Source organism: Cherax quadricarinatus, chromosome 9 (genome assembly GCF_038502225.1).
Source record: "Cherax quadricarinatus isolate ZL_2023a chromosome 9, ASM3850222v1, whole genome shotgun sequence".
NCBI lineage: Eukaryota > Metazoa > Arthropoda > Malacostraca > Decapoda > Parastacidae > Cherax > Cherax quadricarinatus.
The window spans coordinates 38,398,388-38,417,815 of record NC_091300.1 but is presented as its reverse complement, the minus strand read 5'-3'; the positions used below and the strand labels follow the sequence as shown (position 1 = coordinate 38,417,815).

Genomic DNA, 19,428 nt, shown 5'->3' with positions numbered 1-19,428 from the left:
GGAGAGTGCCTGTCGACCCTCAAAGGGTTAATGAGACTCGGTGATTATTATTATTATTATTGTTATTATTATTATTATTATTATTATTATTATTAGCATTTCTAATATGGCGTCACTTGTGCAAGTCGTCTGCTACCACATCTCATATTTATGTTTATTTATTCTATTGTGGGGTGTATTTATCATCTTTTTATGTTATGTATCATGTTTATTATATAATTTTGAAAAAATATCATAGATGGATTAATGAAAATGTGTATTTAACGTAATATACGACATTTAAATGAGACTCGATGATTATTATCATTACTAATATGACGTCTGGAGACATAAGACACTCTTACTGATTTTAATGTGTACCTGCATGCCAGCACAGTATGTAAGTTTATTTAAGTACAGGTATACATAAGTATAATTATCAGAGTATATATAAAATATGAAATAACTTTTAAAAACATTTGAAATTTTGGAGTTTCCAGACAAAATGGAGAGACTTAGTGCTTACTGAGCTCACGAAGAATGTAAACAAACAAGGTGGGGCGCGGTGACCGTATTAGAAAGTCAGGTGGGGGGAGCCGTATAGCGAGTTTTGGTCATAATTTGAAATGACCGTATTAGCGGAATGCCATAAAGTGAAACGCCGTAAAGCGGGGCCCTGCTGTATATGGTATTATTAGTGTATAACACATAGTGTATAAACAGTGTTGTAGACTTGAAATTGTTGGGTCTCAAATTTTCTCTATGCTGAAGCCAAAGATATGTAGGGTTGAAATACAAATTCCAAAATGTTTTATTATTTAGCCTCATCTCATCATTCTTGTTTACACAGACTTGCTCACATTTTATTATTAGTCATCAGCATGCACAATTATTGTACAATTCGATTTGAAGTAGATACAGGGTATGTGAATGCTAGGTATGTTAATGCATAATGAATGTGCTATCCAGCTGCACAATGGGCATTATAGCCAAATTTCACCCATTACTTATACTTTTGAGATTTTCTGCATGTAATTACAAGTATTTTTTGTTACTTAATTGTAAGTTCCATTTTTTGAAACCATGTTATAATAAAATCATATTGCATTAGGTCACATTACAAGAGTTTACTGAAATACTACATAGCCAGTCACTAAGGTTAGTCTTCTCTTCTGACGCTGGAAAATACATCTGTGATATTAGATTAAATGATTTCTATTGAATTTAAGCTTTCATAGCCTTTTTTCACACATCTCTCATTTCTAGGTGCATCATCAAGAAAGCGTCAGTAATGTTGTGTCTAGTGCAGGGATTCCAGTGTGGTATCACTGCCCAGTGGTGTCATGTGTGTATCATAGTGACTTTGGTGTGAAGGCCAAACACTTTCCCAAGCTGAAGTACCTGAAGCAGGTAACTTCATATATCTTAGACAGTAATTATTATGGTGTTTATTAAACTAAAAGAAATTTGCTAATTATATTTTTCCAGGAAAACTGTATTAGTTCATTATGTAACTCTGCAGTAATTGAATTTGAGTAAAAGAAAAAAGAAAAAGAACAATTAACACAGTATATTATCAATGCAAGTAACACTGTATAATACCAATAATGCATCTACCACTTTGTGGGAGATGCATTCCTGGCTGACAACACATAAAGTGAACCTATTATAACATGTAACAGAGAGAGATTCATTTTGAAGCTTTGCAGATTCCAAATTTCTTGACTAATGTTTGCCCCCCCCTCCCCCCCAAAAAATGAGTTTACCACACTTTCAGCAAATAGTCATATACAAAAAGAAATAAATTTTAATAAAAAAAATAACTAAGCTATTAAAATCCAAAAAATAGAGCCACCCTTCAGTAGGCTTACTGCCTCATGTTATGCAGGTCTTCGGATCACCCAACCATACATAAGAAAATAAAAATAGAATTGCACTGCAGTAGGCCTACTGCCCCATACTAGGCAAGTCTTACATCCACCATACACACAAGATAGAGGTACACTGCATCAAGCCACTGGCTCAAGTAACTCAAGTGATGGTGCTCTCACCTCACATCTGAAGGATCTGGGTTCATTCCCAGCACAAGGGAAAATATTGGGCATGTTTTCTTACACCTCTTTCCCTGTTCACTTAGCAGTAAGCAGGTACTTGGGTGTTACCCAACTGTTGTGTGTCACATCTTGGGGAAAAGGGTTATATAAGTAGGATATAGTGGCTTTATTGGGTTATTCTGGGTAACTAGCCTTGTGAGTTAACAATCCAAATGAAATCTTTTTCTTCTGACCCCTGCAAGGCAGGCTCTACACATATCCAACACATGTGTTCAGTAGAGATTGGTGAAGAAACATAGGTTCATTACTTGTGTTCTTTTTGTCAAGAACATAACAAAAGGAAGAAGGAACACTGCAGCAGACCTACTGGCCCATGTGGGGCAGGTCCACGTCAACCCCCGGCTTAGACCAATGGCCCACCCAGTCAGGTCACCTCCACTTCAGGAAGGAGCACGGCATCTGACCTAGTAGCACCAACTAGTCAGGTCCAACTCACACCCACCCACACCCACTCGTGTATTTATCTAACCTATTTTTAAAACTACACATCTTAGCTTCTATAACAGTACCCAGAAGTGTGTTCCACTCATCCACAACTCTATTACCAAACCAGTGCTTTCCTATATCCTTCCTGAATCTGAATTTTTCCAGCTTAAAACCATTGCTGTGAGTCCTGTCTAAGTTAGATATTTTTAGCATGCTATTTACATCCCCTTTATTCATTCCTGTTTTCCATTTATACACCTCAAACATGGACCCCCTAATTCTAGAGTGCAGATTCAGGGCCCTCAGCCTATCCTCATAGGGAAGATTTCGGATACACGGGATCAACTTTGTTATCCTCCTCTGTATGTTTTCCAGTGCATTTATATCCATTCTGTAATACTACCGGAATTGTGCAGCATAATCTAAATGAGGCCTAACCAAGGATATATAGAGTTGAAGAACAACTTGAGGATTTCTATTATTTATGCTTCTTGATATGAAGCCAAAGATTCTGTTAGCTTTATTGCCAACACTTATGCACTGTTGTCTTGGTTTCAGATTACTGCTAACCAGAACTCCTAAATCCTTTTTGCAATCAGTAATATTAAGATCTATATTATTTAGTTTGTATGTGGCATGGTTATTTTCCTGTCCAACATTTAGAACTTTGCAATTGTCTATATTAAACTTCATTTGCCACTTCTCTGACAACTGTATCAGTCTGTTCAAAAGTGAGCAGGTTATAACAATAAATGGAGAAAAAGAAATTGTAATGACTTGTGTAGCAATCAGCACCACCAAAACAGCAGCGATAGGTTGGTGTGGTAACCCCAGAAATTTGAAATTATGCTAGCCAAAATTAGTGTCGGATTACTGATGGAACTGGATTACTGATTGCTGCATTAGTGATGGTCGACCTGTAGGTCAACTGTACTATTAATTTACTGCTAGAAACTGCTCAGTCAACCATCAGAACTACCCAGAAGTGGGTAATTTGGCTATTTCACACTATTTTCAACAAGTTCCAATTCATAAATAGGAATTTCAGTCACTAAGGACCCTTCCCCTCTGTTCAGTAATCATGTTCCCAGGTCTCTCCTGTTTTGAATCCATCATCGCCCACAAAAATAAATTATTTACCCTATTTCTCAGCTAATAAACCATAACCAGCTACCAAACCTATGCAAAATACGTATGACATTTAACCCTTAAACTGTCAAGCAGATCTACGTTCACATGCATAGTGCTTCAAAAGTAGATCTACGTTTTTTTTACATATTTTCAAATATAGCAAAAAAAAAAGTAGATCAAAGTTTTTTACACATTTTCAAATATTAAAAAAAAAAGGTGATCTACATTTTATGCATACTACTTTCAAATGTTGAAAAAAATGTAGATCTACGTTTGGACAGTTTAAGGGTTAAAGTGCTGCAGAGCGATTACACTATGTAACACAATTTTTTTTTTCCTGGCAAGTGTTATTTTCCAACTCCTTTTATTGCAAAACAATAGAAAATGCCCTTTTTTCCTTTTAAACTTTACTTTTGTGGCTTACAGGATGAATTTTTGACAAAAAAATGGCTAAATTTCAATACTTTTTGCTAGTTTTGGATGTAAAACAAAAATATATAATATAATAAATAAAATTTACATAAAATTTACACAAATTTTATTTTAAACTTTCTGAAACATATTTACAAAGTTAAAAATGAGTAATTTTTCTAGGTTTGTGAGCATGCAACAAATCACTTTCCTGTTTAAGCCCCCAAATGTAGTCTCCCATCATATTTTCATTATAAGATCCCTGATATCTGTGTTCAAAGTTCATTATATCTTGGTGAAAGCACTCCACTTGCTCTTCTGAGTATGCTCCTTGAAATTGTCACGATGAGCATCAAGGATATGGACCTTAAGGGACATCCTACAACCCATCTGACCATAGCCTTTTACCAAGGTCTCGACAAGTTCCACATAATTGTCAGCCTTGTTGCCCAGAAAGCCCTGTGCTTCAGCAACAAAACTCTCCCACGCTTCCTTTTCCTTCTCTGTGAGCTTCTTGGGAAATTCTGAGCACTCCATGATTTTCCTGACTTGTGGTCCAGTGAAGATACCAGCCTCTGATAGCTTGGGAAAGAAGTCTTGAAGAAACTTGAAGGCTGCAGACTCTTTGTCAAGTGCTGTAACAAACTGTTTCATTAGCCCTAGTTTGATGTGTAGTAGAGGGAACAGAACCTTTTGAGGATCCACCAGTGGTTTATGTTTGATACTGTGTCTTCCTACTGAGAACTCAGTCCTTTGAGTCCAGTGCTTCCTCTGGTAATGTGCTGCTCTGTCTCTACTATCCCAATGACAAAGATAACAGGGAAACTTGGTAAAACCTCCTTGGAGTCCCATCAGAAATGCCATCATTTTGAAGTCCCCAGTAACCTTCCAGCCATACTTATCATAGTTCAAAGCTTCCAGTAGAAGTTTGACACTGCTGTAATTCTCCTTAAGATGCACTGAATGAGCCAAGGGAAGAGATGGATACTTGTTCCCATTGTGCAGAGGTACAGCTTTTAGGCTTCTGGAGGAGCTGTCAATGAAGAGTCTTCACTCATCTGGATTGCATGCAATTCCAATTGCATCAAACAGGTCTGATACATCATTACAGTAGCACAACCTGTCTTCATTAGTGAAGAAGCTTGAGAAATGTTGGTGACATTTTCTTTGGCTTGTCACTTACACACTTTCATCCAGCAAGTCCCACTCCTTGAGCCTTGAAATCAAAAACTCAGCATTTGACTATGTCAAACCAATATCTCTTGATAAGGTCATTGAGGTCTGTTTGGTTTGGGTAGTTAGGATTCCTCCCAACAGCTGCATCTGTGAGATCATAGTCTTGTTCACTGTGCTCTTCATTTTCTGATTTGCTGCTTTCTTCTGAGAATTGACTTCTTTCTGGAGGTGTAGATACAGGAAGATCAGCACTGTGTGGTACTGATGCAGTGGAAGAGGGAAGGTCTGGATAAGAAATAGCAGGTGCATGTTTCCCAGTTCGGTGTTTGGAAGGATCCACGAGGCAGAAGTAGCAGTTGGTTGAGTGATCAGCGGGTTTACGCCATATTCTAGGAACAGCAAACTTCATGGCTCTTTTTTCTCCTCTATATCATCCTGTAAAAGAACAAAAGAATTAGTTTCTGTTACATACATATCATTTAAAAAATGTTCCTATTCAAGATTTTACCCTTCATATAACTAATGACTTTCTTACCTTCCAGTGTTTTCTTACAATGTTCACAAGCAACATGAGGGGCCCAGGTCTTGTCTTGGTCTCCAACTGGCATGCCAAAATATCCTTTGCAAGCTTCACACATTTTTTTAGATGCTGTTACAGAGAACTTAATGATTGCAGCCTCATGATGCCATTTCACTTCATCTGACGTGTCTTCTCAGGTAGCCAGAGCTGAACTGAATGCTGGTTTGTGAGCCCCTGTTTATATATTTGACAAGCAAAACCCTAGAACATAATAGTTTTACATCAGTCTTTCTTGAAAGTATTCAAAAGTGTCCTAGCCACAAAAGCAAAGTTCTGGGATCAAAATTGCATTTTTTAGATTTTGTTTAGTTATAAGAATTGGAAAATAATGCTTATTTCCCAGGAACATGACAAAAGTGTAATTTAGTTACATAGTGTTATTTATTATTATTATTATTATTATTATAGGAGAGGAGAGTTATTAAATGGAGAGGTAGAGGTATTGGGAAGATGGAAGGAATATTTTGAGGAATTGTTAAATGTTGATGAAGATAGGGAAGCTGTGATTTCGTGTATAGGGCAAGGAGGAATAACATCTTGTAGGAGTGAGGAAGAGCCAGTTGTGAGTGTGGGGGAAGTTCGTGAGGCAGTAGGTAAAATGAAAGGGGGTAAGGCAGCCGGGATTGATGGGATAAAGGTAGAAATGTTAAAAGCAGGTGGGGATATAGTTTTGGAGTGGTTGGTGCAATTATTTAATAAATGTATGGAAGAGGGTAAGGTACCTAGGGATTGGCAGAGAGCATGCATAGTTCCTTTGTATAAAGGCAAAGGGGATAAAAGAGAGTGCAAAAATTATAGGGGGATAAGTCTGTTGAGTGTACCTGGTAAAGTGTATGGTAGAGTTATAATTGAAAGAATTAAGAGTAAGACGGAGAATAGGATAGCAGATGAACAAGGAGGCTTTAGGAAAGGTAGGGGGTGTGTGGACCAGGTGTTTACAGTGAAACATATAAGTGAACAGTATTTAGATAAGGCTAAAGAGGTCTTTGTGGCATTTATGGATTTGGAAAAGGCGTATGACAGGGTGGATAGGGGGGCAATGTGGCAGATGTTGCAAGTGTATGGTGTAGGAGGTAGGTTACTGAAAGCAGTGAAGAGTTTTTACGAGGATAGTGAGGCTCAAGTTAGAGTATGTAGGAAAGAGGGAAATTTTTTCCCAGTAAAAGTAGGCCTTAGACAAGGATGTGTGATGTCACCGTGGTTTTTTTTTTATTTTTTTTTTTTATTATCACACCGGCCGATTCCCACCAAGGCAGGGTGGCCCGAAAAAGAAAAACTTTCACCATCATTCACTCCATCACTGTCTTGCCAGAAGGGTGCTTTACACTACAGTTTTTAAACTGCAACATTAACACCCCTCCTTCAGAGTGCAGGCACTGTACTTCCCATCTCCAGGACTCAAGTCCGGCCTGCCGGTTTCCCTGAATCCCTTCATAAATGTTACTTTGCTCACACTCCAACAGCACGTCAAGTATTAAAAACCATTTGTCTCCATTCACTCCTATCAAACACGCTCAAGCATGCCTGCTGGAAGTCCAAGCCCCTCGCACACAAAACCTCCTTTACCCCCTCCCTCCAACCCTTCCTTGGCCGACCCCTACCCCGCCTTCCTTCCACTACAGACTGATACACTCTTGAAGTCATTCTGTTTCGCTCCATTCTCTCTACATGTCCGAACCACCTCAACAACCCTTCCTCAGCCCTCTGGACAACAGTTTTGGTAATCCCGCACCTCCTCCTAACTTCCAAACTACGAATTCTCTGCATTATATTCACACCACACATTGCCCTCAGACATGACATCTCCACTGCCTCCAGCCTTCTCCTCGCTGCAACATTCATCACCCACGCTTCACACCCATATAAGAGCGTTGGTAAAACTATACTCTCATACATTCCCCTCTTTGCCTCCAAGGACAAAGTTCTTTGTCTCCACAGACTCCTAAGTGCACCACTCACTCTTTTTCCCTCATCAATTCTATGATTCACCTCATCTTTCATAGACCCATCCGCTGACACGTCCACTCCCAAATATCTGAATACGTTCACCTCCTCCATACTCTCTCCCTCCAATCTGATATTCAATCTTTCATCACCTAATCTTTTTGTTATCCTCATAACCTTACTCTTTCCTGTATTCACCTTTAATTTTCTTCTTTTGCACACCCTACCAAATTCATCCACCAATCTCTGCAACTTCTCTTCAGAATCTCCCAAGAGCACAGTGTCATCAGCAAAGAGCAGCTGTGACAACTCCCACTTTGTGTGTGATTCTTTATCTTTTAACTCCACGCCTCTTGCCAAGACCCTCGCATTTACTTCTCTTACAACCCCATCTATAAATATATTAAACAACCACGGTGACATCACACATCCTTGTCTAAGGCCTACTTTTACTGGGAAAAAATTTCCCTCTTTCCTACATACTCTAACTTGAGCCTCACTATCCTCGTAAAAACTCTTCACTGCTTTCAGTAACCTACCTCCTACACCATACACTTGCAACATCTGCCACATTGCCCCCCTATCCACCCTGTCATACGCCTTTTCCAAATCCATAAATGCCACAAAGACCTCTTTAGCCTTATCTAAATACTGTTCACTTATATGTTTCACTGTAAACACCTGGTCCACACACCCCCTACCTTTCCTAAAGCCTCCTTGTTCATCTGCTATCCTATTCTCCGTCTTACTCTTAATTCTTTCAATTATAACTCTACCATACACTTTACCAGGTACACTCAACAGACTTATCCCCCTATAATTTTTGCACTCTCTTTTATCCCCTTTGCCTTTATACAAAGGAACTATGCATGCTCTCTGCCAATCCCTAGGTACCTTACCCTCTTCCATACATTTATTAAACAATTGCACCAACCACTCCAAAACTATATCCCCACCTGCTTTTAACATTTCTATCTTTATCCCATCAATCCCGGCTGCCTTACCCCCTTTCATTTTACCTACTGCCTCACGAACTTCCCCCACACTCACAACTGGCTCTTCCTCACTCCTACAAGATGTTATTCCTCCTTGCCCTATACACGAAATCACAGCTTCCCTATCTTCATCAACATTTAACAATTCCTCAAAATATTCCTTCCATCTTCCCAATACCTCTAACTCTCCATTTAATAACTCTCCTCTCCTATTTTTAACTGACAAATCCATTTGTTCTCTAGGCTTTCTTAACTTGTTAATCTCACTCCAAAACTTTTTCTTATTTTCAACAAAATTTGTTGATAACATCTCACCCACTCTCTCATTTGCTCTCTTTTTACATTGCTTCACCACTCTCTTAACCTCTCTCTTTTTCTCCATATACTCTTCCCTCCTTGCATCACTTCTACTTTGTAAAAACTTCTCATATGCTAACTTTTTCTCCCTTACTACTCTCTTTACATCATCATTCCACCAATCGCTCCTCTTCCCTCCTGCACCCACTTTCCTGTAACCACAAACTTCTGCTGAAGACTCTAACACTACATTTTTAAACCTACCCCATACCTCTTCGACCCCATTGCCTATGCTCTCATTAGCCCATCTATCCTCCAATAGCTGTTTATATCTTACCCTAACTGCCTCCTCTTTTAGTTTATAAACCTTCACCTCTCTCTTCCCTGATGCTTCTATTCTCCTTGTATCCCATCTACCTTTTACTCTCAGTGTAGCTACAACTAGAAAGTGATCTGATATATCTGTGGCCCCTCTATAAACATGTACATCCTGAAGTCTACTCAACAGTCTTTTATCTACCAATACATAATCCAACAAACTACTGTCATTTCGCCCTACATCATATCGTGTATACTTATTTATCCTCTTTTTCTTAAAATATGTATTACCTATAACTAAACCCCTTTCTATACAAAGTTCAATCAAAGGGCTCCCATTATCATTTACACCTGGCACCCCAAACTTACCTACCACACCCTCTCTAAAAGTTTCTCCTACTTTAGCATTCAGGTCCCCTACCACAACTACTCTCTCACTTGGTTCAAAGCCTCCTATACATTCACTTAACATCTCCCAAAATCTCTCTCTCTCCTCTGCATTCCTCTCTTCTCCAGGTGCATACACGCTTATTATGACCCACTTCTCGCATCCAACCTTTACTTTAATCCACATAATTCTTGAATTTACACATTCATATTCTCTTTTCTCCTTCCATAACTGATCATTTAACATTACTGCTACCCCTTCCTTTGCTCTAACTCTCTCAGATACTCCAGATTTAATCCCATTTATTTCCCCCCACTGAAACTCTCCTACCCCCTTCAGCTTTGTTTCGCTTAGGGCCAGGACATCCAACTTCTTTTCATTCATAACATCAGCAATCATCTGTTTCTTGTCATCCGCACTACATCCACGCACATTTAAGCAACCCAGTTTTATAAAGTTTTTCTTCTTCTCTTTTTTAGTAATTGTATACAGGAGAAGGGGTTACTAGCCCATTGCTCCCGGCATTTTAGTCGCCTCATACGACACGCATGGCTTACGGAGGAAAGATTCTTTTCCACTTCCCCATGGACAATAGAAGAAATAAAAAAGAACAAGAGCTATTTAGAAAAAGGAGAAAAACCTAGATGTATGTATATATATATATGCATGTGCGTGTCTGTGAAGTGTGACCAAAGTGTTAGTAGGAGTAGCAAGATATCCCTGTTATCTTAGCGTGTTTATGAGACAGAAAAAGAAACCAGCAATCCTACCATCATGCAAAACAATTACAGGTTTTTGTTTCACAGTCATCTGGCAGGACGGTAGTACTTCCCTGGGTGGTTGCTGTCTACCAACCTACTGGTTGTTTAATATATTTATAGATGGGGTTGTAAGAGAAGTAAATGCGAGGGTCTTGGCAAGAGGCGTGGAGTTAAAAGATAAAGAATCACACACAAAGTGGGAGTTGTCACAGCTGCTCTTTGCCGATGACACTGTGCTCTTGGGAGATTCTGAAGAGAAGTTGCAGAGATTGGTGGATGAATTTGGTAGGGTGTGCAAAAGAAGAAAATTAAAGGTGAATACAGGAAAGAGTAAGGTTATGAGGATAACAAAAAGATTAGGTGATGAAAGATTGAATATCAGATTGGAGGGAGAGAGTATGGAGGAGGTGAACGTATTCAGATATTTGGGAGTGGACGTGTCAGCGGATGGGTCTATGAAAGATGAGGTGAATCATAGAATTGATGAGGGAAAAAGAGTGAGTGGTGCACTTAGGAGTCTGTGGAGACAAAGAACTTTGTCCTTGGAGGCAAAGAGGGGAATGTATGAGAGTATAGTTTTACCAACGCTCTTATATGGGTGTGAAGCGTGGGTGATGAATGTTGCAGCGAGGAGAAGGCTGGAGGCAGTGGAGATGTCATGTCTGAGGGCAATGTGTGGTGTGAATATAATGCAGAGAATTCGTAGTTTGGAAGTTAGGAGGAGGTGCGGGATTACCAAAACTGTTGTCCAGAGGGCTGAGGAAGGGTTGTTGAGGTGGTTCGGACATGTAGAGAGAATGGAGCGAAACAGAATGACTTCAAGAGTGTATCAGTCTGTAGTGGAAGGAAGGCGGGGTAGGGGTCGGCCTAGGAAGGGTTGGAGGGAGGGGGTAAAGGAGGTTTTGTGTGCGAGGGGCTTGGACTTCCAGCAGGCATGCGTGAGCGTGTTTGATAGGAGTGAATGGAGACAAATGGTTTTTAATACTTGACGTGCTGTTGGAGTGTGAGCAAAGTAACATTTATGAAGGGATTCAGGGAAACCGGCAGGCCGGACTTGAGTCCTGGAGATGGGAAGTACAGTGCCTGCACTCTGAAGGAGGGGTGTTAATGTTGCAGTTTAAAAACTGTAGTGTAAAGCACCCTTCTGGCAAGACAGTGATGGAGTGAATGATGGTGAAAGTTTTTCTTTTTCGGGCCACCCTGCCTTGGTGGGAATCGGCCGGTATGATAATAATAAAAAAAAAAAAATTATTATTGCTATAAATTATTACTTTAAATTATTATTGTTACTATAAATAATAATAATTATTATTACCATCGACATACCTTGTTCACTGAGTTTCATCTTTTCTTAAGATGCCATGAGACAGAGAGCATAGCATGTAACTCAGAAAAAAAATCAGGAAAAATCGTGCTATTTTGCATTTTTTCTTATGATAAGAATGATCTAGGAGTGTTTGCCCTGATGTGAACACTGTTTTCTTTTGTTATAGACCAGAGGTATATCCCACTCACATAATGACATATATTGTTTATTTCAGCATCTTTATTACAGTTCTAGGGTATTTATCATGTTTCTGATATCAATTTGGAATAAATGTGATAGATAACCTTTATTACTAATATTAGCGTAATTGCGTATTTTATTAATGCCACGGCTAGTATCCGACGCCCATGACAATTCACCAAATACTGGTCTCTCCCTCTTTCCTATAGCTCCTCCCACTTTGTAACGAAGTTAGATGGTGAATTTAACCCTTTCAGGGTCGACAGGCCTTCTCCTAAAATTCTCTGGGCCGAAATTTTTTCGAAAATTTTTTTTTTTTTCGTATGAAATGATAGAGAATCTTTTCCCGATCATAACGACACCAAAAGTATGAAATTTGATGGAATTATGCTCTCGCGAAGTTAGCAGTCTTGACAGTGTTTACGCATTGGTGATTTCGCCCGCTTTGAGCCCTATTTTCGGCCAATTCCAATGTACCAGTCGACAAAAAATCGTAACTATTTCACTAGAACTCCATTTTTTCTATTGAATGAGTACAAGAAACCACCCATTTACCAATTTCAACTATCCAGTAAAGTGGTCAGAAATTGGCAATTTTGCCAATTTTACACAAATTTCAAATGATGCTAATTTCCAAATAGGGTCCAGAATAAACAAGACAGACATTCCTGGCATTAAAATAACATTTTTTCTGTTTATTAGTCATGTCCCCAGGCCTCTCTTACATTTCTTTTGCTTTCCACTTTGAATTTTTATTCTCACAAAAAAATAGAAGATTTACTGTTATGCAGACTACTGCATTAGTGTAGAAATGGTATAAATAATATCAGCGCACTTGTGAAAGAATATTAGACTCGCCAGTTGACGTGTATTGGATGCGTGGCATGATTTCTTTACTTTTGAACGTTGGCAAAAATCGAACATTTCTGCTACTTTGAGCTCAATTTCAAGGTACTTTTCATTGTGAAACCAATCAAAATCATCTCAATTTCTGTAATATATCTTCCATTCTATAAAATGAGACCAGGAAAACTAGAATACAACCATAAATACCATACGAAATTACATTGCAAAGTCGCTGTTTTAAACCAAAAGCACCATCGGAGTTTGTTTGTTTTTTCTCATTATGCACTGTGTGCTGCAGGATTTTTTTTTATACTGTGCACACTGACCACATAGACCCATTCTCTCATATGTAGGCCTACCAACTTTCTCTTGCTAGATTTGAAGGCCCTAGAATTTATGCGTACTAGTACAGCACCAACCCTGGTGTGCAAGCTGTACTAGTACGGCACCATCCCTGAAAAGGTTAATGTATTAGAAAAATAAAAAAGAATTAAAATCAGAAAAAAATTTGAAAATTCACTATATGTTCAGATGCATATTACTCGCCGCTTCATAAAAATAATTTTTGTGAAATGATTATAATTCTTTGTAGAAATGCAGCACAAAGATGATACTGATACCAAAAAATTGCTAGATTCTGAACCCTTTGACTGTCGCAAGCCTCTTTCTGAAACTGTCATTCTATGTCACAAAATTTTTGGGAAAAAAAAATTATTTTTTCTTATGAAATAATAGATAATCTTTTCCCAATGGTAATGACACCAAAAGTATGAAATTTCAAATTCAAATTCAAAGTTTATTCTCTATAAAGATTACAATGTTGAATTTACAGAATTTGGTTGTTGTGTGGCTTACATGTAGTTAAATAATGATTACAGAGTGTACCACTAGAATGCCTAGCATGGCTAGGCATTTCAGGCAGACTTAGTTTAATTCTTTATTTTAAAATGTTACAAATTATGAGGTAAGTTGGTATTATGGCTAAGTGACTAAATACTAGTTTGTGAGTTTAGCAATGTGAATGCTTTTGTTTTGGCACAGTACATAGTTTCAGTATTGGAGTATCATAGGATTCATTATTTTAAGATTGAGATTAATATTTCTGTTTATGGTCAAATGGGTGAATGAGTGTAAGTGTGAACCACTAGGTGGTATTCGTGTAGTTAGTTGATGGGGTTTATCAGGGAGATAAGATGTTTTCTATTGGTAGTTTTGAAGGTGATGAATGTGTCTGCAGTTCTAGAGTTCTCAGGTAGGGTGTTCCAGATTTTAGGGCCTTTGACATACATTGAATTTTTGTAAAGGTTTAGTCGGACATGGGGAATGTTGTAGAGATGTTTGTGTCTGGTGTTATGCCTGTGGGTTCTGTCACAACTATCAAGAAAGCGTTTTAGGTCAAGGTTGATATTGGAGTTTAAGGTCCTGTAGATGTAGATTGCACAGTAGTAAGTGTGGATGTACTGAACAGGGAGTAAGTTTAGATCTAAGAAGAGTGGGGGGGGTGTGTTGCCAGGGATGGGATTTAGTGATTATTCTTACTGCAGCTTTTTGTTGGGTTATAATTGGCTTTAGGTGTGTTGCTGCAGTTGATCCCCAAGCACAAATAACATAGGTGAGGTATGGATAAATAAGTGAGTGGTATAGTGTGAGAAGGGCATTTTGCGGCACGTAGTATCGTATCTTGGAGAGGATCCCAACTGTTTTGGATACTTTTTTTGGTTATGTGTTGGATATGGGTGCTGAAATTCAGGTTGTTGTCAAGGTATAGGCCTAGGAATTTGCCCTCATTATGTCTGGTAATTAGAGTGTTGTCGATCTTAATGTTAATTTGTGCATCTCCTGCTCTGCTACCAAACATAATATAGTAGGTTTTGTCAGTGTTAAGCGTAAGTTTATTGGCTGTCATCTAAGTCGATATTTTGATCAGCTCCTCGTTAACAATGGTGTTGAGGGTGGCAAGATTAGGGTGAGAGATGATATAAGTCATGTCGTCAGCAAAGAGAATGGGTTTCAGGTGTTGGGATACGTTTGGAAGATCATTGATGTATATGAGGAAGAGCAGGGGACCAAGGACACTTCCCTGCGGAACTCCGGTATCAAGTGGCCGTGTTGTTGATGCTGTGTCTTTAATGGTAACATACTGATACCTATTAGTAAGGTAAGATTTGAAATAAGCAAGAGCATGGCCTCTTATACCGTAATGGTCAAGTTTGTGGAGTAGGATGTCGTGGTCTACTGTGTCAAAAGCTTTTCTTAGGTCAATAAAAATTCCTAGTGGATATTCCTTATTTTCCAATGCTGTGTAAAGCAGATCTAGCATTTTTATGATTGCATCATTAGTGCTTTTATTTTTCCTAAATCCAAATTGGCAAGGGTTGAGTATGTTTTGTGCTGTTATAAATGAATATAGTCTCCTGTGCACGAGTTTCTCAAAGATTTTGGATAGCAATGGTAAGTTTGATATTGGCCTATAGTTGTTTAAGTCTGTAGGGTCACCACCTTTATGTATTGGTGTAACCCTTGCCATCTTGAGTAGTTTCGGGAAGGTGCTAGTTTCTAGTGACTTGTTAAAAAGTAATGAAATAGCATGCGAAAGGATATGGGCCACTCGCTTGTACAGTAATGGTGGGACATTAGACAGATTCTCCGAGTTGTTTTTAAGTGACTTTATAATCTCGGTGACTTCCGAGGGCTCAGTTGGTGCAAGATAGAAGGAATTTGGGAAATTCCCATCTAGGTAGTCCCCGGCATGGGCATTAGTATGTGGGATTTTATTGGCGAGATTAGATCCTATGGTTGAGAAGAAGTCGTTTATCTTGTTAGCTGTGTCAGTGGGATGTAGTGGTGTTTTGTTAGGTTTAGTTAGGACAATATTCTTGTTTTTTTTCAGTTTGTGGGTCCCTAGAATCTGAGAGAGTGTTTTCCAGGTCATTTTTATATCTCCTCTAGTGTCTGTGAATCTACTGGAGTAGTGTAGTTATTTGGCTTTCTTTATTACTTTGGTGAGAACTGATGAATAGTGTTTAAGAATATCTTTATGTATTAAGACCTGTCTATATTGCTTTTCATATTGGTGTTTCTTGTCAATGGATTTCGGAATGGTGCTGGTTAGCCATGGGCAACCAAGCCATTTGTTTGTGATCTGTTTCGTTTTTATAGGACAATGTTTGTTGTATAGTCTAAGTAATTTGTAAAGAAAAATGTCTGTCCAGTCATCAATACCATTGGCCTTGGAGAATTCTGTAGGCCAGTCAACAATCTCTAGGTCAGTTGTGAACTTCCTTATTGAGGCCTCGTCATGGAGTCTAAATGAGACTTTGTTGTATTCAAGTGGTGGTTTATTAATGTTTGTCAGGAGGAAGGTAGGGTAATGGTCTATAGTGCTATCTGGTCGAAAACTCACGGAATTACGCTTCCACGAAGTTAGCGGTCTCAGCGACACATATGCATTGGCGATTTCGCTGACTTTGAGCCCTGTTTTTGGCCAATTCCATTGTTCCAGTTAACCAAACTCAGCTATTTCTTTAAAACTCCATTTTTTCTATCAATTGAACACAAGAAACAGCCTATTTACCGATTTCAACTACCCAATAAAGTGGTCAGAAATTGGCAATTTGGCCAATTTCATGCAAATTAACCCTTTTAGGGTCTCCAGGCCCTCTCAGAGACTTGTTCTCAGGGTCACCCAAATTTCAAAACAAAAAAAAAAAATAATTTTTTCTCATGGAAAGATAGTTTTTTTTTTCTAAACATTATAGGCTAAACAAAATTTTTTTATCAATACTTACCGAGATATGGAGGCGTGAAGTTGACAGAAAATGACCAGTACAGTGGACCCCTGGTATTCAATATTAATCCGTTCCTGAAAGCTCATCGAATACCGAAAATATCGAAAAGCAAATCAATTTTCCTCATAAGAAATAATGGAAATCAAATTAGTCCGCGCAAGACACCCAAACGTATGAAAAAAAAATTTTACTACATGAAATATTAAGTTTAATGCAATAGAATAATTACAGTAACAACAATAACAATAGAATAATTGACACTTACCTTTAACCCTTTCAGGGTCCAAGGCCCAAATCTGGAGTCACGCACCAGTGTCCAAGAATTTAAAAAAAAAAAATTTGTTATTTTTTCTTATGAAATCGTAGAGAATCTTTTTGTGAAGGTAATAAAACAAAAAGTACGAAATTTGGTGGAAAATTGACGAAATTATGCTCTCGCGAATTTTGATGTGTCAGCGATAGTTACGAATCGGCGATTTTGCCGACTTTGACTCCCATTTTAGGCCAATTACATTATTCCAATCAAGCAAATTCTTAGCTATTTCACTAGTATTACTTCTATTCTATCGATTGAGCACAAGAAATCGCCAAGTCATCTGTTTCAACTACAAAATAAAGTGATCGGAAATTGTTAATTTGGCCAATTTAACACAAAGTTCAAAATATTCCAATTTCAAAATAGGGTCCAGAATGAACAATGTAGGCAGTCCTGGCACTAAACTAACATTTCCTCTGTTCATTAGTTATGTTTTGAGGCTTTACAAATAAATTCCATTTTGATTTTTTATTCACATAATGAATTTTTATTCACACCAAAAAATAGAAGATTTACTGTTATGCAATACTGTAATAATTGTATAAATATCATCACCATATTTGTGAATGTATATTAGACCCACCAGCTGACGTGTATTAGACGTGTGAGGTCGTTTGTTTACTCTTGAATATCGGCAAAAATTTAACATTTCTGCTACTTTGGGCTCAGTTTCAAGCCATTTCCAGTGCTAAAACCAATCAAAATCATCTCTATTTCTGTAATATGTCTTCCATTCTATCAAATGAGACCAAGAAATCGCAAATACAACTATAAAAAACATATGAAAAAACACTGCAAAGTTGCTGTTTTAATCGAAAAATCATGATTTCATTTTTTTTCTCTCATTATACACAGTGTGCTGCAGGATCTGTTTTATGTGGTGCACACATACCACATAGATGTATTCTCTCATATGTAGGCCCAAATGTACCACTCACAGTTTATCAGAGTGAGCTGAGCTCATGGCGTAGATCTACGGTTTGGACCCCGAACATAAAGCCGTAGATCTACGGGACGGACCCTGAAAGGGTTAATGAAGATCTGGTGATGATTGATGGGATGGGAGGAGGGGAGAGGTATTAGTGTTCAGAAGGGGAATCCCCTTCCATTAGGACTTGAGGTAGCAAGTCCTTTTCCAGGGTTACTTCCCTTCTTCTTTTAATGCCACTAGGACCAGCTTCAGAGTCACTGGACTTCTGTCGCACAACATATCTGTCCATAGTGGCCTGTACCTCCCATTTCTTTATGACATTTCTAAAGTGTTTCACAACATTGTCAGTGTAATAGTCACCAGCACGGCTTGCAATAGCTGTGTTAGGGTGAGTGTCATCAAAAAAGGTTTGCACTTTAAGCCACATTGCACACATTTCCTTAATCTTTGAAGTAGGCAACTTCTTCAATTTCTCTATCCCCTCCTCCGAAGCAGTTTCCTCAGGTGTGGCCTCTTGCTGTTGAAGATGATCTAGCAGCTCATCAGTGGTTAGTTCTTCATTGTCCTTCTCCACCAACTCTTCCACATCCTCCCCACTAACCTCCAACCCCAAGGACTTCCCCAATGCCACAATGGATTCCTCAACTGGCATAGGCTTCTCAGGTTAGCCTCAAATCCTTCAAAATCCCTTTTGTCTACGCATTCTGGCCACAGTTTTTTCCAAGCAGAGTTCAAGGTCCTCTTAGTCACTCCCTCCCAAGCCATACCTATAAGGTTTATGCAATTGAGGATATTAAAGTGATCCTTCCAAAACTCTTTTAGAGTCAGTTGAGTTTCTGTGGTCACTACAAAGCACTTTTGAAACAGCTTTTGTGTACAGTTTATTGAAGTTGGAAATGACCTGCTGGTCCATGGGCTGCAGGAGAGGAGTGGTATTAGGAGGCAAAAACTTCACCTTAATGAAGCTCATGTCCCCAGAAAGTCGCTCTGCCAAGTCTGTAGGATGACCAGGGGCATTGTCTAATACCAGGAGGCACTTAAGGTCTAATTTCTTTTCAATTAGGTAATTTTTCACAGTGGGGGCAAATGCATGGTGTAACGAGTCATAGAAAAAGTCCCTAGTGACCCATGCCTTACTGTTTGCCCTCCACAGCACACACAAATTAGCCTTGAGGACATTGTTTTTCCTGAACACACTGGGAGTTTCAGAGTGATACACCAATAAAGGCTTCACTTTGCAATCACCACTAGCATTGGCACTCATCAACAGAGTAAGCCTGTCTTTCATAGGCTTATGTCCTGGGAGTGCCTTTTCCTCCTGAGTAATGTAGGTCCTGCTTGGCATTTTCTTCCAAAACAGGCCTGTTTCGTCACAATTAAACACTTGTTCAGGTTTCAAGTCTTCACTGTCTGTGTAATCCTTGGATTTCTTCACATATTTTTCAGCTGCTTTTTGGTCCGAACTGGCAGCCTCACCATGCCTAATCACACTATGTATGCCACTACGATTCTTAAATCTT

General features: G+C 38.7%; 1 protein-coding gene across 1 annotated transcript in view; it reads left to right on the top strand.

Moving 5' to 3' along the window:
- Nucleotides 1-1,245: 1,245 nt before the first annotated feature.
- Asciz (ASCIZ zinc finger protein) overlaps nt 1,246-19,428 on the top strand; it is a gene marked incomplete at its 5' end in the record, with an annotated part of 128,543 nt that continues 110,360 nt past the window's right edge. The window contains 1 exon segment of the mRNA XM_053772578.2: nt 1,246-1,389. Within this exon segment, the coding sequence (XP_053628553.2) occupies nt 1,246-1,389 (144 nt within the window).